The sequence below is a fragment of the Oryctolagus cuniculus genome, chromosome 10 (genome assembly GCF_051225735.1).
Source record: "Oryctolagus cuniculus isolate XC-2025 breed Fujian yellow rabbit chromosome 10, ASM5122573v1, whole genome shotgun sequence".
Taxonomy (NCBI): domain Eukaryota; kingdom Metazoa; phylum Chordata; class Mammalia; order Lagomorpha; family Leporidae; genus Oryctolagus; species Oryctolagus cuniculus.
Window position 1 is genome coordinate 2,440,986 of NC_142876.1, and position 22,931 is coordinate 2,463,916.

Sequence of the window (22,931 nt, forward strand, 5' to 3'; positions counted from 1 at the left end):
CTGCAGCCTTTTATGCCTATTTTTAGTCAGTGTTCTGGAGTTCCTGAGACTTCAGCCTGCCCTCTCCTTGCAGGAGCCAGGTGCCCACGCTGTAGATGACAAAAGCACCACTGTCATGGGGCAGAGCCCTCGGTCTGTGAGGCTCCTCCTCAGCACCACACGCGATGCTGCTCACAGCTCTCGGTAGCCCGTGGCAGGCCACGGCAGGCAGTACTCCCCACACCATGCAGCGGGTCCCACAATCAGCCCACTGGCCACTGGCTGCATAAACAGGGCTTTAACACTCACAGTCCCCACTCTACCACCGAAGGTGCGTTGTAAAGGCCTGACAGAGACAGACAGGCCAGGGGCAAGCGAGGTCTGAGCTCCTCAGGACATGGCGACCCAACCCCGTGGCAGTGAACAGACTCAGGCATCCTGCGTGTCAAGGCCATGCAGATCCCCAGTTCCCGGACATAAGCGCGGCACATAACTCCCTCCAGGAAAGGCAGTAAGGATACCTGCACGCACAACTGACAGGAGTGCCTATGCTCACTGGCGCCACCAATACTGGGCTGAGCGGTGGGGACAGGTCTCAGCTAAGCCATCATCTCTGCTCAAATCAAACAAGACGACTCTGTGGACAGCACGTGGCACTCAGAGCCAAACCACCACAGAAACCATCGCCAGGGTTCCATGGGGTGCATGAGGGTGACACCACTCAGAAGTAAGCATTCTCGGGTGGAGGGTCAGTACTTTTTTGCGGTAACTTCTATTGCATTTCCCGGGAGGGGACATGGCTGCCACGTTAGCCACGCCCTACTGTACAGTACAGGATTCTGCGCTGCTCAAGGGCTCAGGCAGCAAGCGCCAGGTCCAAACACACTGCTCTTGGATGCCCTATGAGGCCGAGCCGTAGTCAGACCGAAGGAGGCCTCGTGGACGGCTGACACAGAACGAGGAGCAACGCGACGTGCTAATGCCGTGCCTGGGAATCACAGGCCCATGGGAGACTTCTCTTCCAAAATCTCCCCTGCCTGACTGCATCAGACGCAGCCCAGCATCTCAGCTCATCCATCGCCCACTGTCAGCGGACAAGGCACTGCGCCAATACAGACCACATGCATGCCATGGTAAAGATAAAGACGTGGACGTTTTAGTTTAGGGGTCTCAAGAGGCCATCTGACACTGATGCTTCCATCTCTTCTGCCCACGTACCCAGCTGCAGATGCTAACACAGGAGTCAAAGACGAGCATTTCCTAAAAGCAGCCCCCAGTACACCTGGGAATGATCAAGATGGGGAAGCGTGGCCCCGGAAGCACACCTACCTATGGGTTTTCATGTGCTTTTTGCAATTGAGTGAGGTCTTGAACGTTTTCTGGCAGTAGGGACACATGTAGGGCCGGAGGTCGTTGTGGGTGCCCATGTGCCGCCGTAAGCTGCCCCCAGTGGTGAAAGCCCCATTACAGATCAGACACTGGAACGACTTGAGCCCCGTGTGCGTGCGTACGTGTGCCTTGAGCACGCCTGCAGACACGAAGCCTCTTCCACACTGAGAACACTTAAAGGGCTTTTCACCTGTGTGTGACCTAAAAAGAAGAAATATTGCCACGAATGTCTTCCAGTTCTCTGACTAGCTTGCACTCCTGTCCACTCTTTCACCAGCACCATGTCTTAGCCACGCTCGCAGCTCCTGCCACCTCACAGCCGAGACGCCCTGGGCCCCAAGGTCACACGGCTGCTGCAGTGCGGGTGTGCAGGAAACCACACTGTCCTCCTGACTCCACTCAGTCATGGTCAAGTTGCCACTTTCTTTCCACTGAACTAGCACTAAGAATTAACAATGAATACAGATAAAAAAGTAAACATAATGCTAAATAAACCAAATAGTTCTTTCACTTTTCATTGCAACTGAAAATGCTGAAATATGATAGGGATTAAAACAAGGTCTGGTGGAAATTTCTGGGTAAAATATCTTAGTCAAGACACTAAACAATGAAAACTATTAATTATCAATACGTGTCTTGTGGGTCAAATGTGATCCTTTAAATATCAAAAGGCAACACAACCGACTTCCATCTCTGCACCCATGACCTTACCTGATGTGCTGCTTCAGGTGGCAAGATTTTTTATACGCACGATGACAGTAGAAACATTTGTACGGCCTATCTGCTTCGTTGACAAAGTTGTTATTAAAATAATTCTGGAAAAACTGGTTTCTTGGGATGGGCTGGATAAGACCTACAGAGCCAAACAAAGCAGGAAAGATTCGCTGTCGTGCTGCAAGTACTAACGTGGAACAAAGGGCACCTGTGTCACGCAGACGCTGCACACTCTGCGACAGACTCCAATCCTGGAGCCCAGCGCTCCCTCAGCTGGGTTAGGAGCTGGCGCCGAGAGAACACTTACAGAGGAACACTTATCATTTAGTTTACTGTTTCGTAGCAAGAGGAGGATCTCCACCGTCATATGACTTCCCTCGATCCCAGAGACAGTTTTTAGAATCTCCACATTTACTTTCTATACAGGCATGGCTGACATTGTATTTACATAATTATATCCAAAATTTAGGTGAATCAGGGATTACCAAAATTTTTTCAAGATTTATTTATTTGAAAGGCAGACTTACAAAAAGAGAGAAAGACAGAGAGGGAAATCTTCCATCCATTGATTCAAATGGCCACAACGGCTGAGGCTGGGCCAGGCCAAAGCCAGGAGCCAGGAGCTCCGTACAGGTCTTCCCCAGGGCATCAGCAGGGAGCTGGACTGGCAGTGGAGCAGCTGGGACCTGAACCAGCGCCACACCCGCACCCTTCCCCTCCTACAGCCACACCAATTCCCAGGCAACGCGTATGCATCTCTGAATGCACTGTTTTTCCTGACTCTCCCTAAAAGTCCAGGTTCCATTTCAATTTTTTCCCTCAAAACCCGTCTCCTCCAAGCTTCCACCATTGTGCTCACAGGGTGCCATCTCCTAGTCCACCAGGCAGGCACTGGCTGCTCCCCCACTGGGAGCCCTTCCCTGTCTCACTGCATTCACTGCTGTCCAGCACCTCCAAAACATGTGAATATTCACCAAAATGGCAAATAAGAATAATGCCCGAAGTCTACCAAGTGTACTAAACCTAATCAGTGGTGAAGATGCCCACGTTTCATAGCAGAGTACAATCTCATACGGGTTCAATATCCAGTTCCACTCCTGACCCGTTTCCTGCCAGTGAGGACAGAGCCATGGGTAATAGTTCAAGTAACTGAGTTCCTACCACTGGTGTGGAGGCCTGGATTGAGCTCAAGCCACTGGCCCAACCCTGACCCTTGTGGGAATTTGAGGGAATGAACCAGTAGATGGGAGCTCTTGCTTTCTATCCCCCAAATAAAATTAAAAAATAAAAAAAATTATAAGTTTCAAATAACATCTGATTGGCTATTTTCTTGCTCCTTGTTGAACTTAATAGAATGGTCTCTCAGACCACTTCACTAAAAAGACTTATTCATTTGTTTGAAAGGCAGTGACTGAGAGAGAGACACAGAGAGATCCTCCATCTTGCTGGTTCACTCCCCAGATGGCCGCCACAGCCAGGTCTGGGCCGGGCAGAAGCCAGGAGCTCTATCCTGGCCTCCTCCAAGGAGGGCAGGAGCCTAAGCGCTTGGGCCATCTTCCACTGCCTGCCCACGCACCTCAGCGGCAGACTGGGTCAGAAGAGGAACAGCCGGGCTTGGACCAGCAGTCCGCTATGGGATGCTGGTGCTGCAGCAGCAGCTGGCCCCAGCAACACAGAATTGTTAGAATTCTCCCCTTAGCACTAAAGTGAATTGTGTGACATACAACTAGGAAGACTGATTCATACTGTTCATTAGATAAGTTATACCAAAAGCAGTAAGACAGAAAGATACTGAATATGAAATAATTATAAGTAATTATAATCAAACTCATCAAAGCGAGAGAAACAGAATTCCAGTGAAGCAGAGGGACCAGGAATTCCACATTCACCTCCTAATTGTTAAGACTAAGAGCCGCCCAACAGCAGTTTCACGTGTTTCACAGGGGAAGAAACAGTGCACTCCACGAACAGGAAAGCCTGTTTGGCTTCTGTCATTTCCCACATTAAAAGCATTGGGGGCTGGCGCTGTGGCTTACTAGGCTAACCCTCCACCTGCAGCACCGGCATCCCATGTGGGCTCTGGTTCTAGTCCCGGCTGCTCCCCTTCCAATCCAGCTCACTGCTGTGGCCTGGGAAAGCAGCAGATGGCCCAAGTGCTTGGGCCCCTGCACCCGCATGGGAGACCCTGAGGAAGCTCCTGGCTCCTGGCTTCGATTCTGCCCAGTTCTGGCTGTTGCGGCCATCTGGGGAGTGAACCAGCAGAAGGAAGACCTTCCTGTCTCTCCTTCTCTGTCTGTAACTCCACCTCTCAAATAAATAAATAAAATCTTTAAACAAAAAAAAAGAGAATCTGTCTGAGGAGCAAGGACGAGGCATGCTCAAGGCTTCCCAGGCAGTCAGACTGCAAGGCAGGGCCCAAGGGAGGCCCCAGGTGTGGGCTTCCTACAGCCACCTGGACACCAAGCTCACCACAGCAGGCAAGCCTCAAGCTCTCCAGGCTCCTGGTTACGGCTGATGCCGGGGTCTTCACACAGCCACCGCTGCTGACACTCCAGCCTCCCCTGAAGCAAAGTGACCCACAGTCTCCTCTGGAGATGCCTGGTCGCCAGCACACCCGGCTACCAGACTGCAGCCCGCAGCAAGGGCGGGGACCGTCCTCCACATCCACGCCATCCTCCACGAGTACAGGCCTCCCGCCACTGACCTGAGAAACCACCCACCTGCCTCTCCAGTTCCTGCAGCCCTTTCTGCTGTGGCCCTGGAAGCCACAACTCTGCGTCCCAGATCCCCTCCCGACACCACAGCGCGCCCTGCACACACCCACTCCTGCCAGCCTCTCCTCTGTCAGCTGAGCCGTGGCCTGGGGTCCTGGCCTCCAGTGCCTCAGGCCCATCTATCCCTGCTGACCAGAGATTAAATCACCTGGTAGAGTACTGGTAGTGCACCCTAATTCTTTTAAAGTGACAGTCTTGGTGTACAACACACTGTGGTTTAAGGAACTCTGTGGGACTGGAATATCCAGACTTGTCCCAGTAAGCCGAGTCGCTGTGAGAATTCTATACCTAAACCCTCTCCCCATCAAGTTTCTATCCGAATCCTTCCCACACAGATGAGGAGAGCAGCATCCTTGCTCTGGCCCCGGGGTACTCAAAGTCAGAGAAGTGATGACACAAACAGAAATAACAGTGAAGCCAGACACGGAAAGAAACCATCACGCCACCTCCCAGAACCACTCCCACCCGCCGTCCTCGGCCCAGACACGGGAGAACTCAGCTTCCACTGACCAGGCTAAGACCCAGGCACCTGTGATGCCAACAGGACCCAGGCATCCCACTGAACCCTCAGGACTCAGGACTCGGGGCTGGCCCAGCAGGTGAAGCCTCCCGCAATGCTGGCATCCCATGTGGGCAGGTTCGAGTCCTGGCTGCTCTATTTCCAATCCAGATCCCCTGTAGTGTGCCTGGGAAAGGGCAGACAGAGGCGCCAGCATTGTGGCCTAGCCAGTAAAGCTGCCACTGGCTACGCCTGCATCCCACATGGGTGCCAATTGGTATCCTGGCTGCTCCGCTTCTAATCCAGATCCCTTCGACGGGTCTAGGAGAAGCAGCAGAAGACGGCCCAAGGGTTTGGGCCCCTGCCACCCATGGGAGAGAGCTAGAAGAAGCTCCTGGCTCCTGCCTTCGCCCTGGCCCAGGCTGGCCATTGTGGCTATCTCAGGACTGAAGCAGCAGATGGAAGATCACGCTTTCTCTCCCTCTCTCTCTATAGCTTTGAGTTTCAGATAAATAACTGAAATCTTAAAAATAAATGTTTAAAAAATAAGAAGTGTAAATTCACACACAGACCGACTGTACGCTTATAGGCCACATGTTGAAGCCTACTCCCAATGTGGCAACAATCAGAGGTGGGGCCTGGAGACCCTTCCCCTTCCTTCTGCCACGTGCGGACACAGCCAGGGGGCAGTGGCTCAGAGAAAAGGCCCTTCGCAGACACCACTTCCGCCCACACCCAGATCCTAGGCGTCCAGCCTCCGGAACTGTGGGAGGAGCACAGACAGACCAGGACAGCGTGGCTCCCAGTTTTATTCCAGTTCTGAGAGATCATTTTTCTACAGGTTTTAGTTCTGGACACCAGGTGGACCATGCTAAACCCTACCACTACCCAGCCACACAGACCATGCTAACTCCTCACACTACCCAGCCACAAGGACCATGCTAAGTCATACCACTACCCAGCCACATAAACCACGCTAAGTTTACACTACCCAGCCACACAGACCATGCTAAGTCCTACCACTACATAGCCACATGGACCACGCTAAGTCATACTGCTACACAGCCACATGGACCACGCTAAGTCATACTGCTACACAGCCACATGGACCATGCTAAGTCCTACCACTACATAGCCATACAGACCACGCTAAGTCTTCACACTACCCAGCCACACAGACCATGCTAAGTCCTACCACTACATAGCCACATGGACCACGCTAAGTCATACTGCTACACAGCCACATGGACCACGCTAAGTCATACCTCTATCCAGCCACATGGACCATGCTAAGTCCTATCACTACATAGCCATACAGACCACGCTAAGTCTTCACACTACCCAGCTACACGGACCATGCTAAGTCCTACCACTACCCAGCCACACGGACCATGCTAAGTCCTACCACTACCCAGCCATACAGACCACGCTAAGTCTTCACACTACCCAGCTACATGGGCCATGCTAAGTCCTACCACTACCCAGCCATACAGACCACACTAAGTCTTCACACTACCCAGCCACATGGGCCATGCTAAGTCCTCATGCTACCCAGCCACATGGACCACCCCAAGGCCACATCCTACACGGGGCCCCAGAGCAAAGAGCACAGGACCAATCCCAAGAGCACTGCCATCCGCCTTACCCAAGTCGGTTATGAGAATGGGCTCCTGCAAAGGAATATCGGGGACAGGCATGTTCGTTCTGCCAACACGGGCCTTCGCAGGCTTGCGCTGGTGCCTCATCTTCCTCAGCTCCGTGTGTTTGAAGTGGGAGGCAATGTGGGTCTTCCTGTGGCCTGAGGTTCGGAACTTTTTGTCACAGTGGGGACAAGCGAAAGGTCTCACTCCTGAGAAAAATAACAGCACACTTTAGAATCATTTCAAGGAACGGCACCTCAACAAAGAGTGCCAACAGAAAACACCGCACTCCAACCCTGCTGAACATTCAGTTTGCTGTTCCATGCCTGCAATTTCAAGGACTTCATCCACTGTTCTATTTTCCCTCATGTTTGTACAATGCGTATTAGAGATGTTAAGGCATGCAACAGGAGAATGTTAAATAAAAAGGAACATTGACTGTTTTCAGGACAAAGCCTGAAACTCTAACAGACATGGAGACAGCCAGCAAGCAGTCCTGCAGAACTGCACAGCACAGAGAGCACCCAGACCCCCACCCCACCCTCCCGGCTCTCTCAGGGGGCTGCTGGGATGCCACACCGCACCTGGTGGTCTACAAGCCAGTGCCAAGTGGTTGCTGCTGGCTCTAAGCAGTGATGAGAATGACGGTGGGGACCGGCCCTCACTGTCCCCCACCGCTGCATCCCCCCCTTGTCTGAGGGAATGACAGTGCAGATCCCAGACAACAACTGAGTAACGCCAGGGCTAGCCCAGCCAGGGCATGCTAAAGGAGCACACGGAGACGCTGCTCGCAAACACGGGCTTCCACGGGGGTGATAAAAATGCCACAAAACTGTTCAGTGGTGTGGGCTGCACAACTGTGAATCGTGTTCTTTCAAGGAGAGAATTTACGATGCGTGAATTAGATCTCAGTCATGCTGTTCCTTAAGGAAACGTGGAGCCCACACAGCATCCGTGCTGAGAGGCACCGCAGGGTAGGGCGACGCTCTCGGCTGCCTTCCTGCTGAAGGCCTCTGCGAAAGGGCCCTGGCCCCAAGGGGCCAAGCCTCCCCCTCTGCCGCCTCAAGACCACGGGTCCCCCACACGGGTCCTAGGGGGTCTCCTTGGAGAACTCACCCAGTCTAAGGCTACTCTCCATCTGGCTCCCCAGGAGGGGCCTCTTCACCCTGCAGTCCTATGTCCATCTCTAAGCGCCACTCGTCCAGGCCCCCCTCTCCGCCCTGCTCCGGGCGCAGGCACCCGCCACACGCGCGCGCACCTGTGTGCAGGCGGATGTGCACCTTGAGGCTGCCCGAGGTGGAGAAGCTCTTCATGCAGTGCTGGCACTTGAAGGCCTTGATGCCCGTGTGCGTCTTGATGTGCGCCGTCAGCGTGCTCTTCACCGCGAAGGCCCGGAAGCACTGCGGGCACTTGAAGGGCTTCTCGTGCGTGTGGATGCGGATGTGGCGCACCAGGTCACTGGGCTTCCGGAACTCCTTGGTGCAGTAGGGACACACGTGCCACCGCACCCCGTTCTCCTCTCGGATGGAGCCTGCAGCGAGGGGACGGAAGACAGCACAGCTGGGCCCAGAGGTGCAGCACGGCAACAGGCAGGCGCGGCACCCGCCGCAGAGTCTCGGCCAGCAGTCACTGAGGACTGCGGCTTGCCCCGGCACAAGACCCCGGGAGTCCACACGGACACAATCCCCAGCCCACAGGGAACAAGAGTGACGGGAACAGGCGACAGGACTCCACCAGGAGCCCGCAGGGCAGATGGGCTCTCGCTCGGGAACAGGAGGGATGCCATCACTAACACCCGGCTCACTCAGAACACCACGAGGAGGGCGGAGGTACAGCAGGAATTCCCCGAGCCTCTCTGATATCACAAGATGATAACACAAATGCAAATAATGGCGCAGCAGTAATTCCTTCATCCATGAAATGGAATTTACAATTAAGACCAAGAAACAGGACATTTGATATTGCAGAATTCCAGATCAAATAAGTTTTATCTTTTACAACTCAAAATACTATTCAACTCTGAATAAAATTTAAAACTATTTCCAACTGAAGAACAATCTCCATAAAGTTCATGAAAATGTACGAAGTAGGCCAGCGCCGCGGCTCACTAGGCTAATCCTCCACCTTGCGGCACCGGCACACCGGGTTCTAGTCCCGGTCGGGGCTCCGGATTCCGTCCCGGGTTGCCCCTCTTCCAGGCCAGCTCTCTGCTGTGGCTGGGGAGTGCAGTGGACGATGGCCCAAGTGCTTGGGCCCTGCACCCCATGGGAGACCAGGAGAAGTACCTGGCTCCTGCCATTGGATCAGCGCGGTGCGCTGGCCGCAGCGCACCAGCCGTGGCGGCCATTGGAGGGTGAACCAACAGCAAAGGAAGACCTTTCTCTCTGTCTCTCTCTCTCACTGTCCACTCTGCCTGTCAAAAAATAAAAAAAAATAAAAAAAAAAAAGAAAAGAAAATGTACTAAGTAAAATGATCTCTGAAATATTAAAATCTTAAAAAAGTCCAGGAGGCTTCCTTTTGCCTTTTTAACTGATTAGCTTTATTCACCTAAAGAAATGGAAACAGACACACATTTCAGATGAAGAACCCACATAAAATCAAAATGGTCAAAAAGACAAACAAGCATGTTACAAAAACAGCTGGCAAAACACCATCATCTTCGGGGTATCACAGCCAACAAAAAGTAAGATTAGTCAAGGGGCTGGCGTTGTGCATAGTGGGCAAGGCCTCCACCAGTGGCACAAGCATCTCCTACGGGCACCGGTTCAAGTCTCCGTTGCTCCACCTTTGATCCAGGCCCCTGCTAATGCATCTGGGAAAGCAGCAGAAGATGGCCTAAGTGCTTGGGCCCCTATGCCCACATGGGAGTCCCAGAAAAAGCTCCTGGCTTCGGATTGGCCCACTTCCAGCTATTGGTGGCCATCTGGGGAGTGAACCAGTGGATGGAAAATCTTTCCCTCTGTCTCTTCCTCTCTCTGTAACTCTACATCTCACATAAATAAATAAGTATTTTTAAAAAAAGAACTAGTCTAAAGGAAAAACACAGGTTTTCTTTACATGAAAGGCCCTCACCCCACTCCTTGTAAGAAAATGCAGATTAAAAGGACACTAGGATGCCATTTTCTAACCCATCAGCTTAGCTGAGCGCAGCCTGTGGAGAGGCTGGGCTTGGGCTGTGACTCCACTCTGCTGTCAGCACTCAGAGGACGGACAAGACTGCCTTCCTTGCGTTCCGGGCACTTACTGACACAGTGACTGAGTGAGGGCCGTGCACCAGCGTCCTGGTACTGATGACGGCACCATGGTGATGAAGGAGGACAGCCTTGATTTTAGGAAATGCAAGCTCACGGGTGTAGAGTTATTTAGGGAATTAGAAAGCATTTAGGATATTACATGAAGGGCTTCAAAAATTCAAGGAAATTTTGCATTTTTATTTTTTCTAAGAATTTTCTGAAGCTCTGTGGTATCTACAAGTCTCTCTCAGAAAATTCAGGAGAAAAAATGAAATTATCTCAAAATTATAACCTTACGACCATCTTATATGATGTACCCTTCAAAGCTCCCAACACTTCTGGAGATGCCTCCTACAGGTACACGGACACATGCTGATGACACACCCACTGCAGCAAAAGTCTGCAGGTAACTTCAATAGCCCTTCACTTCCTCAGCAGCGCATGACGAATCGTGATGTACTCACTGAACAGAATGCGACTCAGGCACTTTGAAAAATCAGGTAGTAGGCAGAAAAAGACGACTTGAAAATAACGTCCACGTAGGTGACCTTCCCCGCCCACGTGTGGTAAAAGGCTGCCTTGGGAGGGATGGAGGGCAGAGCAGCAGGGGCCCTGCCCTCCTCACTCACGGGCGAGGCTGCAGGAGCGAGGCTCCCCTGGGAAACAGCCACCGCTCAGAAACAGCAGGTATTCCCTGGGGGCAGCCGCAGGCCGATGGGTCCCGCAGGGAGGGCGGGGACGGCTACCATGCTGATGGGTCCCGGGGGGGTGCAGCTGCCAGGCTGATGGGTCCCTCAGGGAGGGCGGGGGCAGCCGCCAGGCTGATGGGTCCCTCAGGGAGGGTGGGGGGCAGCCGCCAGGCTGATGGGTCCCTCAGGGAGGGTGGGGGGCAGCCGCCAGGCCAATGGGTCCCACAGGGAGGGTGGGGGCGGCCGCCATGCTGATGGGTCCTGCAGGGAGTGCAGGCTCAAGCACTTCCGGATGCCTCAGCTCTGTGGGCAGCCCCTGCCTGCCACGGAGGCCCTCACTGGAGGCACGGTTCCCAAACAGAAAGAGGAGCCAAAGCCAGGCACGAGAGCAAGTTCAATCTCGAGTCCCACCTGCGGTTCCTGGCCAGGGTCGGAGGAAATGATTCTGCAGGCCTGAAGTGGCCCGCAGGCTGGACACTGCCCGCCCCTGGTTTCCAGCAACAACAAAGAAAATAACAAAGAAGAGTAAGTCGTACAAAGGATGTGCAAGACCTGCCTGCAGCACAGCAGGGAAAGGCATTCGCAGGCGCGAGAGACACCGTGCCCCCAAGGCATCCACGCCCACGCACAGCAGCACAGACGCACACACGCGGCCCACGCCGAGAGCCTAGAGCTGACACCAGGAAGAAAACCAAGCTCACGGTGCACGCGGCTGCGGGGGACAGAGTTCTCAGCACAAGGCGCTGGACAACTATTACCCACATGATCAGAACAGAAAACCCAAGATGCCAGCCTCGTAACACATCACACACCACAATAAGGGCCAGGGAAATGGCCAAATTAAATGCAAACGGCTGATTTTTGAATTTCTTAAACCAGATACCAGGCGCCTGGATTATACAGTCTGGTCAATTTAGCTTCATTAAACGTGAGTGGCTGAATTCATCTACTCATCAAATACACCGCAGAGTGAGGGGGCACTCAGCTGCAGAAGAGACTTGAAGCACACTTAACAGCAAAGCATTAACATCCAGAAAGCACAAGAGCTCCAACGACTCAGCCAGAAAGACAGCCCGGAAGGCCAGCAACTGACCGCGTCCCTGCCGAAACCCTAGCAGGCGGACGGCGCACACTGCCGCCCCCGACCCGCACAGCTCAGACACTTCCTCACGGGATGCCTGAGGCGTAAATATCAGTGAGAACAAATTTAACACAAAACATCTGGGGACTTTCTTATGTGCTTGTTTATTTTCACCTATTTCAAAGAGCAAGATCGACAGCGAGAGACAGAGAGACGGGGCCGGGCCAAAGCCAGGAGCCAGAACTCCGTCGAGGCCTCTGAGGTGGGTGGCCGGGAGCACACACCTGAGCCCGCACCTGCTGCCTCCCGGGGTGCAGCGGCAAGAAGCTAGCCCAGCACTCCAACGGGCACGCAGACACGGGATGTGCGCACCCAAGCCCCCGCTCGCCCCAGCACCAGACACCCACAACCCACGAGACACAGAGCTAATCAGAGTGCGGCAATGGCTTCTCTTCCTCCTTTCTCGCCCCCCTTAGCCCAGAAGTCCCAGGGGCTACGCCGCGTAGACCCCAGCACCCTACTTTGCACGCAGGGAACGGAGAGCCGGACCCCACTACCACACTCCAGGGAAGAGCGCCCCAGGCCGAGCAGTGGGAAAGCTCCTGCTGCCCACGTGCCAGGAAGAAGTCTCCTAAGAGCAGTGTGCCAGGAAGACAGGGAAGACCCGGTAAATGCCGGCTCCACAGGACGCACTGTGGGCTCACAAGAGAACAGGCAGCACTGAGACGCCCGAGACCCACAGAGGCCGGGTGCCGGGGGTGGGGGGAGGAGCGCAGGGCAGGCAGCACTGGGGTGGCCCAGGCCAGCAGGGAGAACGGAGGCAGAGCAGCACAGGGCTGTGGATGCGGAAAAGCGCGTCCAGGAAACGCGGGGATGTGAGACACGCAGGAATCCAGCTCCGCCCCCGTGGCCGAACAGTGGAGGAAGACTGTGATGAGGGCGGGGCAGGCGCCCAGACTCAGAGAGGAGAGGTGAGATGGGCGAGCCCCGCGGGAGTCGGCACGCGCAACACACAGGTGCAAACGAGGAGGAAGGCAAGGCAGCCACGGTGCACCAGGCGCCAGGGGCAGGAACCGAAGGAAGCAGTGATCTCAAGAACACTCAGAGCGCTCCTCACTCAGGCCTGGGACGCGGCGGGAGACGAGCCACCGGAAAGAAGGCAACCAGGGGGCCAGGCCGGATTCAAGATACGTCACAGCTGCCACAATGCCACGCTAAATACCACTCCAGGGCAGCCGAGCCAGACTTGCAGCAACCAGACCCACATCAGCGCCTTCCAGGACACCCAAAGCTGGCACCCGGAAACAATTACCGGGTAAAAATGGTGATTTCTTCTTCATAATTTTTTTTTCTTTTTTATCCAGCTTCTCTGGGCTTTCCTGTTCTTTCTCTTGCTCTGCATCTGGGGGGTCTGTTGGCTCGGTGGACACGTTGGAAACATCTGGGCTCTGAGTCTGTGTGGCTGAGGCCTTGGCGTGGCTGGCGTCGCTGGGATGTGCTGCAACTGGAATTGAAGACAGCCCACTGTTTTCTAAGGCTTGCTGAGACAGAACAGAACTAAAAGGTTAGAAGATGCAACGGCCCAGGTCTGCCTGCCAAAGTCAATCACAAGACATCACAAAGCTTCCCCCACCACATCTCACTCCACTCCAAAAACTAAAAGCCTGCAATTCCGAGTCCTCGCGTGTAAGCCAGGCTGCCCAGGCTGGGCCAGAAACATCCCTTCGGGGTCTGACAGCCCCCCGCAACCCGGACATTAAGCTTAAGCTTTCATTCATCTCTACACTAAGGGGAAGCGAAGTTAATCAGTTTCACTGCTAGGAGTCTGACCTGGGATAATGTGGGCAGCCTAGGGTCACCGAGTGTACCTTGGAGACACCCAGACTGCACACCCCTGGCCCCCTTGTCACCAGGAAGATGCAGGAGTCTGGTTCACACAAACAGCCGAGAGTGGGGGGAGGCACCCATGTCTGGAAGTGAAGAGGCTCAGCGGCCACTCCGGGCGGGGGTCAGACAGAGAGGCGAGCTCTGGGCCCACTGTTCGTCCCCTGCCCTGGGCCTGCACTGTTCTGGGGACACCCATGCCTGCCGGGCAGCAGCACAGCAGAGCCTCCCGCCACCTCCACCCACAGGGGCCAACCCCAGAGAAGCTTGGAGAAGCCTGCTCTCGGCTTCCTTTAACTTAGATTAACAGCATGGAGAAGTCTACACTGCCCATAAGCCGCTGGACAAGCTCCTTTGGTTCTACGTTTTTCTATTCAGACAGCTTTCAGTGAGGACACCTGACTGCAAGCCCTGCTCTCTGGGTCCCCGGCAGCGAGCCCTGTCTCCGACGGGCCCCGGGCTTCACCTGGAGGATGTCCTGGTTGAGGCCCACGGTGATACTTAGTTGCTGCCCTGGCTGCGGGGACTGGTTGGACTCCACAGGCCCCGGCTCTGAGAGCTCCAGAAGCTGCTGGATGACGTCGGTCACCGCCTGGGAGTTCTGCTGAGTCGCCGTGGACACAACCTGGGCCTCCGCCGGCTGCAGTGGTATAGTCTGGAAGAGTGTGGCCTGAAACAGAGCAACGCGGCCGTCAGAAACACGGTCCCCCGTAGGACGGCCACTGGCACAAGCCCTCCACCAGCCTCACGGAACCCAGAGCAGCTTCCCAACAGGCGCCCAAGCCCCTGCGGTGCCCTGAGGGGCGTGGGGGAGGCCTAGCACCCAGCCGAGCCCCTGGGGCACCGCAGGACCCTGTGCTCCCCTTGGAAGGCTCCTCCATCTGGGGGTCTCAGTGAGCGCCTTCCCACATGTGTCCATGAGGGGGCGCTGCATGTCCTTCACAGCCACTGGGCACAGGCAGATGCAGCTGCTAGGAGCCTATAGCTCTGGCCAGTTTCTCTCTCTCTTTCTTTTTTTTTTTGGATAGTGAGAGAGAGAGAGACAGAAAGGTCTTCCTTTTGCCGTTGGTTCACCCTCCAATGGCCGCTGCGGCCGACGCATCGCGCTGATCCGAAGGCAGGAGCCAGGTGCTTCTCCTGGTCTCCCATGGGGTGCAGGGCCCAAGGACCTGGGCCATCCTCCACTGCACTCCCGGGCCACAGCAGAGGGGTGGCCTGGAAGAGGGGCAACCCAAGGGCCTGCTTGAGTCTCCCTGTCATGTTGTTAAATACACTTTGTATGTTGCATTGAAATACATCAATGAATAAATATACAATTCTGCTCTTTGATTAAAAATAGAAAAGAAAAACAGGCAATGTTCTAAAGAACCTGAAAACCTCGCTATCCTAAACTTCAATTTTAAATGCCAGCTTTGCCGATTTTCCTGCGACACACAATACTGGCTATTAACAGAACAACCTCGGTGAGCTGTGCCGTTCCACAGGCCTGAAGCTCGCAGTGCCGACGGCAAAGTCCAGGGGTCATTAACACACAGGCCTGCATCTTCCTGCTGGCCCACTAACAGAGGGAAGGAACTTAAAAAGTATAAACCCACAAAATCTAAAAATAAGGAACCGCTGAGGTCAAAGAAATTCTACAAACTTCTGAAAAACAGGGACACTGGAGGAATAAACTCCATAATGCTACAGCCAAGAACACGCGAGGAGGGGCTGGGCTGGGGTTCCCGCAGGAACTCAGGCAACGGGGAGACGGTGGAGCTGGGGCCCTGGGCGCTACCTCCACAGGCCGCACACCCCGCCAGCCCTCGGGAGACCACGGGCTGCAGCTGAACACAGTCCCGACGAACCACGCCAAAGTGTGGTGTCAGCAACGGGGGAACCGAGGGACAGGGGGACACGGGGATTCTCTGTAACTTCTGCTCAAATTTCCTATAAACCTCAAACTGCTCTACCAAAACTGTCTTAATAAAAGAAAAAAACAGCAGAAAAATTACTTAGTCCCAAAATCGAAGCCCCTTGTCCTCTGCAGGACAGGTGCAGCAAGGGCTTAGCTCGCACAGCCTGCCTGGGGAGGACCAGGGCGCCTCGGCCGAACACGACCACCCTGGGTACTGCCCCAGGTCCCCACGGTGGGAGCTGGTTGCCTGGCCCTGCCCCGTGGGAAGTGGGTACGGGGCTGGCCGCTGCATCTCCCAGCACGCAGGAGACAGGGAGGGGAGACGACCCCTGTAACTAGACCCCAGAGGAAAGTGCCTCAACCCCAGCAAATGTCCTGAGGCAGCGGCGACCAGGTCACAAGCAGAGTCTCAGAAATTAGAAATCTGATTACAAACAGACAAATGAATACAAGGAAATTAAAAGTGTGGCCACCACAGGAAGCAGAGGACGTCTCCAAAGCGGAGGTCGGAAGATCAGGAGCGTGCAGAACCAGCCGTGGGGCAGGACACTGACGCCGGGCAGCAGCGGGAGGACGTGCACCTGCCCTGCCGTGCCACAAACAGCCCCGGGAGGGCGGCGGGCGGCGGGCAGCCAGGCTTCCACCCCTGCCCTGCTATTTCCGTTTTGTACTGAGAACATGAACTTTAAAATAATCTGAATTATTACTTCAGGTTATTCAACAATGCATCCACATTTTGACTTGCATATTGCCAGCGGAAACCATGAAAACTCTTAATATTTGGTTAATTTACACCCTGAATTTTTAACATAAAGAATACTCAATTCAAAACACAATTCTCAAGACTTTACTATTAGACCTTACTCTCCAGCGTGCAACATTCTCCCTGATCAGGAAGAGACCAAGAACTGGAGCAGGCTGCAAAGGCAGGAGGCAAGAAAGGGCAGTGAAAGGACTGGTGATGGCAAGCCGGCCCTGCCGGGGCCCACGTGCCAGACAGACACTGCAAGTGAACCCAGTGCTGGCAAGCCGGCCCTGCCGGGGCCCACGTGCCATGCTGGCAGGAGGCGGATGTGGACTTCACACGAGCCCTGGGCGCATGGAGCACTGCTGAGCCGCTACCCATTGGGTGCCACACTCTAGCCGCATCTGGGGCTCACCCAAGATTTCCGAGATCTCTGTGTTTAATGGCAACGCCTCATAAGGTGCCATAGGCCACGTTTAGGTTTTGCCTACTCTGATCAACTGAGAGGGTAGCGTGGAAGTAACAGCTGAGCCTAACACAAAAGGACAGAAGCATGCGTGTGTGCTGCGTGGAGGGGTAACGTCTGTGTGTGTGTCTGTGTGTGCTATGTGTAGGGGTAACATCTGTGTGTGTGTGTGTCTGTGTACTATGTGTAGGGGTAACATCTGTGTGTGTGTGTGTACTGTGTGTAGGGGTAACGTCTGTGTGTGTGTGTGTCTGTGTGTACCGTGTGTAGGGGTAACGTCTGTGTGTGCCTGTGTGTGTGTGTGTACTGTGTGTAGGGGTAACGTCTGTGTGTGTCTGTGTATGTGTGTACTGTGTGTAGGGGTAACGTCTGTGTGTGTTTGTGTGTCTGTGTACTATGTGTAGGGGTAACGTCTGTGCGTGTGTCTGTGTACTATGTGTAGGGGTAACGTCTGTGTGTGTCTGTGTGTGTGTACTGTGTGTAGGGGTAACGTCTGTGTGTGTGTGTGTGTCTGTGTACTATGTGTAGGGGTAACGTCTGTGTGTGTGTCTGCGTACTATGTGTAGGGGTAACGTCTGTGTGTGTGTGTACTGTGTGTAGGGGTAATGTCTGTGTGTGTGTGTCTGTGTGTACCATGTGTAGGGGTAACGTCTGTGTGTGTGTCTGTCTGTGTGTGTGCTGCGTGGAGGGGTAACGTCTGTGTGTGTCTGTGTGTGTGTGTGCTGCGTGGAGGGGTAACGTCTGTGTGTGTGTGTCTGTGTGTGTGTGCTGTGTGTAGGGGTAATGTCTCTGTGTGTGTCTGTGTGCACTGCGTGCAGCGGTAACATCTCTGTGTGTCTGTGTGTGTGCTATGTGTAGGGGTAATGTCTGTACGTGTATGTATGTGTGTCTACTTGAAGGCATGCAATTTTTAAATGTATGTACTGGAAAAGAGAATTTATTTTCACAAAAGGGCTAGCAAAAAATCATCACTGTCACACTAGAAACGGAGAAATGTCACCTATACAAGGTAAATTATAATGGAAAGATAACGCAGTTAATCCTCAGTGACACTGACTGTACAAATGACAACATACATCTCATTCTGAACAGTCACTGACAGTCCATCAGTTGGGACATCTAGAAACACAGCCACCTTATGTCCACATGGCACCTTCTGGGTTTTACATGGTCCACTGGCAGAGGCCCCGGGCAAGCAGCGGCCTCCCGGCAGCAGCCCCCTAGACGCACCGTTAGGACGTGGGCAGTCTCTGCGGGGCGCGCGGTGCTCTGCGGCCCGCCCATGTGCATCTTGCTCATGTGGGTGTTTAGGCTGCCCAGGCTCTTGAACACACAGCTGCACTCTGTACAGTTGTAGGTGGGCCCGTTCTTGACCTGAGGAAAGACACAAGGAAGCAGAGCCTTTTTACAGCCGTTAGATAGGCAGACTTCGACATCACCCAGCATCCCCTCCAGAGCGACAGGAGCAGTGTACCCTTCCATGGCATCTAACACCAACAACCCAACTCTGCTCGAACTGCCAGTGCCAGACCACTGAAACGGACATCTTTCCTGTGAATTACAAGTGATTCAAGAGTGCAGAAACGTCTTTCAGTTACTCAGGCAGTTTAATGAAAACAGCACGGCTGTCATGTCTGAGACGTTCCCCATTTGTTATGCGGCTTGACCATCACTCAGTAGCGCAGGCAGCACGGTCAGACGGCAGCATGGCTGTGAGCGAGCTCGGGGGCCGCGGCTGACACGGCCGGAGGGACGAGCACAGCAAGTGCGAGCTGTCATCACCAGTGCTTACATCCCACATAACCGTGACCACGAAGCCGGAAACAGACTCCAGGGGGCAGTGAGACAACCGAGAACACCTGTGAACACACAGCACGCTAGACGCTCTCTCAGGATCACTCGGCCCAGCACGGTCACCCCTGCGACGAGGGAGGCTCCATCAGTCCACCATTCCACACCTGGCGTCTCATTAGGAGGCCAGCTCGACACTCGGGACACCTCACAGGAGAGGGCACTAGCCACAGACCAGGCCAGAGGCACTTTCTGGAACAATCCACCCTGTACAGGTCCACAGTCACCCAGCAGCCCTGGGGAGCACCTCGGGCTGTTCTGGGGTTTAGTGAGGGACTATTGTATGTGTCACACACACACACACACACACACACACACACAGTCTCTCTCTCTCTCTACCGTGAGCAGCCACCTTCACTCAGAGGCAACTCCCCACTTCACATGATCAGTTTCTCACTACTATTCACACACCCTTGGAGATTTCTTTTCCTTTGTGTTTACTTACTTGAGAGCTAGACCAAGAGAAGCAGCAAAGAGACAGAGCTCCTGTCTGCTGCTTCATGCCCCCACACGCCTGCCACGGCCAGAGCTGGCCAGGGTGGAAGCTGGGAGCCGGGAGCTCCACCCAGGTCTCCCCATGAGGGCAGGGACCCCGTTAGCTGGGCCCTCACTGCTGCCTCCCAGGGCCTGCATTAGCAGGGAGCTGCACTCAGGAGCTAGGGCGGGGAACAACACAAGCACTCCAACACTAGACCCAGGTGTCTCAACAGTTCACTGCCCACCCCCAGAAAGATTTTTTTCAAGTACCTCACTGACTCTGCTTATGAAACTATGTGATGTGTGTGAGGATTTTCCATTTTAAATTTTATTCTGCTCATTTAAGAGCAAAGATAATGTCTGTTTCTTGTTTTTATTAGGTTTGGATAAAAGTACACAATTCACTCTCAGTTCACTTATTATTTAAGGTATTACTCCAAGGAACAAATAAAAACATACACTGCCCTTAGGAAAACCAGACTTTTCATTTTGCACAATAGTTTTACAGAATAAATTAACTCATGATAAAAGTTATTTGTGTTGCTTAAAGATTTCTTCATATTCTACCATTAGCCTATGAATAAGACATCACATGGGACAATTAGTGAAGTTCAGCTGCTTAACAGAACCGCTTCCAGAGGAAGGCAGGAGAGGGAACACAGCAGGCATAAGCTGCTCACCGGTCAGGGTCCGGGGCTCTGGGGGGAGGGGCGGGAAGGCGCCCCGGGGGCACATCAGAGTGCAGCACTGGGAAAAGTGCTGTTTCCTCCCTTTCAGTCCCGGTCTTTCAATTTCTTACACCTGACGGGTCCGTGTTTCAGGTTTGCTGAAGGAATTAAATGCACCATTCAGGCTGATGCAGCTGTAACCAACAAAGCTACTTGGATGATTTGCATAATCATCATCAAAGACAGAGACCGCATTTACTGTTTCTTCCATAAATAACAAACCAGAAAGGTTCCACACACACATCTACTGAGATAAGGTCCACTCGGCACACACACAAGCGCCTTTTTAAGGAAATGTCAGACTCCCGGGTTCTCTGGTCCCCAGCGGCCTGTTACCTCCGAGTGAACTCGCTGCACGTGCGACTGCAGGTTCCCTTTCTGAGAAAACGCAGCCGGACAGAAGGCGCAGGCGTGGGGCTTTTCACCTGTGTGCTTGATCATGTGGGTCTGCAGCGCCCCCTTCTGGTTAAAAGCTTTTCCACATTCACTACATTTAAATGGCCGTTCACCTAGAGAGAGAAGGCATCAAAAGTCACTTCCTCATTACACAAATGAAAGCAGAATATGCATGTTACCCAGACGCAACAGCCCAAAGCTATTCCTCCAGCCAAAACAGCTCTCTGGGATTCTAGACTCACATTAACAAAAGTCTACTCAAAATTAACACCTACAAAGCTGGCCCCTGGACCCCCTCCCAAACCTGCCCCAGGCCATGCAGGCAAGCAGGATAAAGGCCTGCAGCCATCCCTTCCCTCGCTTTCTCTGCCTCCCAGATGCACCCAGGGCACCCTGGGCTGTGGCACCGTCCTTCTCCCAGGACCCCCGCTGCCCTGAGGCAGGCTCGCTGCTTCCACTCTGGCCCTCCACACGCTTTTCTCACACTTCACAGTCTAAGTCAGCAGCACTCTGCTCAGACCCCTCCAGGGCATCCCCGCCCACTCTGAGTAGAGGCTTGGGTTGCAGCATCTCCAGGGCCCCTGTGCCAAGCCTCCCACCCACCTCCAGCCACTCCCACTGCTCTACGCCCCCGCCCCTGGACACACCAGGCACGTTTGTTTCCGTTCTGGGCCTCTGAAGCCCCTCTGCCCAGAACGTCCTCCCCTGACTCCACAAGAAAGCAGTGGAGTCAGAAGAAACAGCAGGTCCCTGCTTCTGGGAACGGTTCTTACCTGAGCTGATAAATGAATCGGACATACTAACCTCAGAGTGGCCCCAACAGGAGATGGCCTTGTTTTAAGGTGGGAAGCAGGGGTGAGGAGAGGAGGGGCGGGCAGCCAGGGCGCACACTGAGAGCTGCAGGTCACGGGAGGCCCTTCCTGGGAATGGGAACATTCTGCCTGCTCTGCACCCCCAGACACACCATGGCCCCCCTAGAAGGCTCCTCACTGCATCGCAATGCCGCCATGAGGCACCTCCATCCCAAGACCAAGCCCAGCTCGTGTGTGAGAGGAGGGGCAGTGGCACCCCGAGATGACTGCCCCCACCTCCCTCACAGGCCAGGTTCCACCTGCTGACCCCCGCTGGCCGGTGAGAGCTGTCAGGGCTGGGTGAGCAGGCGGCCCACGGGCCACAGGCGGCAGCAACAAGGGTGTGTAAAGCCCAGGGGCAGGTGTGCGGCCTGTGCCCGCGCACCTCTGGGGCGGAGGGGGCTTGGGCGCAGGGCAAGAACACAAGCGGCAGGCGACGGTAAACGGCGTCTAGGAAGTGGGCCGGGGAAGAACTCGCTCCACCGCCTACTTCACAGCTCCGCTCGGGGGAAAGTGAACCTTTTTCTAAACTGTTTTCTCTTTTGACTGTGACTCCAAGGCATACAAACTACAGTATGCACTTCACAAATACAATAATGCATTAGCACATGTTTTAGACAATTTTTCCCCTTGGCAGGTATCTTCAAAATCTTCCTACAGCACACAGCCCAGAGACATTCCACCGAAATCTGGAGAAGGGGAGAAGCCACAAGGCGTGGCACAATTAGCAGGGGCTGGCACACACCGCAGCCACGCACAGACCCTCAGAGCCTCCTCCGCGGCCTGCAGCGGCCAAGTCGGACACTGTGCTGTTCTCCTCCGTCCTCCTCAGACAGGCCTCATACCAAGACAGAGGGGTCTGCGCCAAGGCAGAGTAACCCTCCACGAGTGCTCGGCTCATTCTCAGACATCCGAGCAAAACTGAGCAAGGACCCAGATGAGGCATGGGGAAACGAGATTTTTATTACTGAGTTTATACAGCCCAGTTAGCAAAGGCAAAATTACAGGAGGAAATGGAGACCAGTGTGTTCTTTGTTAACTGAGATCTGATGAGCCTCACACAGCACCTGACACTTCATCCCTCCATAAACATCTGTGGGTTCAATGAGAGCAAACAGCACACCAACAAAAAAGCACCAGCGGCGCCCCCTCCCGCCACCGCCGGCCCGCTGCACGTCAGCCACTTCCCCACGGCACTAGACACGGGCTTCCTCTGTCAGTTATGACAGTGACCGGCCCAACCGCCTTGAGTTCCAGCAGGAGAGGAAAGCACTGCTGGAGCCAGCAGCTTCATCAGGACAGTGTGCAGCTGCAGAGGCCAGACCTGCGCCAGGACACAGGTGCAGTCTCCCTCGAGACGCAGAAGACAAGGCTCCCCTACCTGTGTGGATCCTGATGTGCCGGGTTAGCTGACTTGGCTTCTGGAACGTCTTCCCACAGTGTGGACACGAGTATGTGAATCCACTTCTGTCGATGTTGCGATTATAGGATCTCGTGCTTGACACCCTATTGCAAGGCAGGGGAAACACTTATTAGGACGAGTCCCCCATGGGACAGATTCCAACACAAATCCCACCAGGAAGTTCAGCCGCGTGGTCATCGGAGCACGTTTCAATGGTAAGTCAACCGTGTGTGTG

At 54.2% G+C, this 22,931-nt stretch overlaps 1 protein-coding gene across 20 annotated transcripts in view; it reads right to left on the reverse strand.

Moving 5' to 3' along the window:
• The window catches only part of ZNF236 (zinc finger protein 236), a 103,788-nt gene that overhangs the window by 51,999 nt on the left and 28,858 nt on the right, over positions 1-22,931 (reverse strand). For 10 of the 20 annotated variants that reach the window (XR_011379153.1, XM_051838587.3, XM_051838586.3 and 7 more), the window contains 9 exons: positions 22,676-22,800; positions 20,384-20,556; positions 18,222-18,365; positions 14,350-14,553; positions 13,312-13,540; positions 8,254-8,526; positions 7,001-7,204; positions 2,080-2,221; positions 1,309-1,569 (listed from right to left, as the gene is read on the reverse strand). Coding sequence is in view for 14 of the 20 variants with exons in the window: in XM_051838587.3 (XP_051694547.1) it covers positions 1,309-1,569; positions 2,080-2,221; positions 7,001-7,204; positions 8,254-8,526; positions 13,312-13,540; positions 14,350-14,553; positions 18,222-18,365; positions 20,384-20,556; positions 22,676-22,800 (1,755 nt within the window). In the remaining 6 variants the exon portion in view is untranslated. Of the gene's footprint in view, positions 1-1,308; positions 1,570-2,079; positions 2,222-7,000; positions 7,205-8,253; positions 8,527-13,311; positions 13,541-14,349; positions 14,554-18,221; positions 18,366-19,287; positions 19,425-20,383; positions 20,557-20,927; positions 20,946-21,247; positions 21,364-22,675; positions 22,801-22,931 lie in introns of those variants that run through there. The other 10 variants (XR_016213834.1, XM_089304957.1, XM_089304958.1 and 7 more) reach the window with 9 other exon arrangements.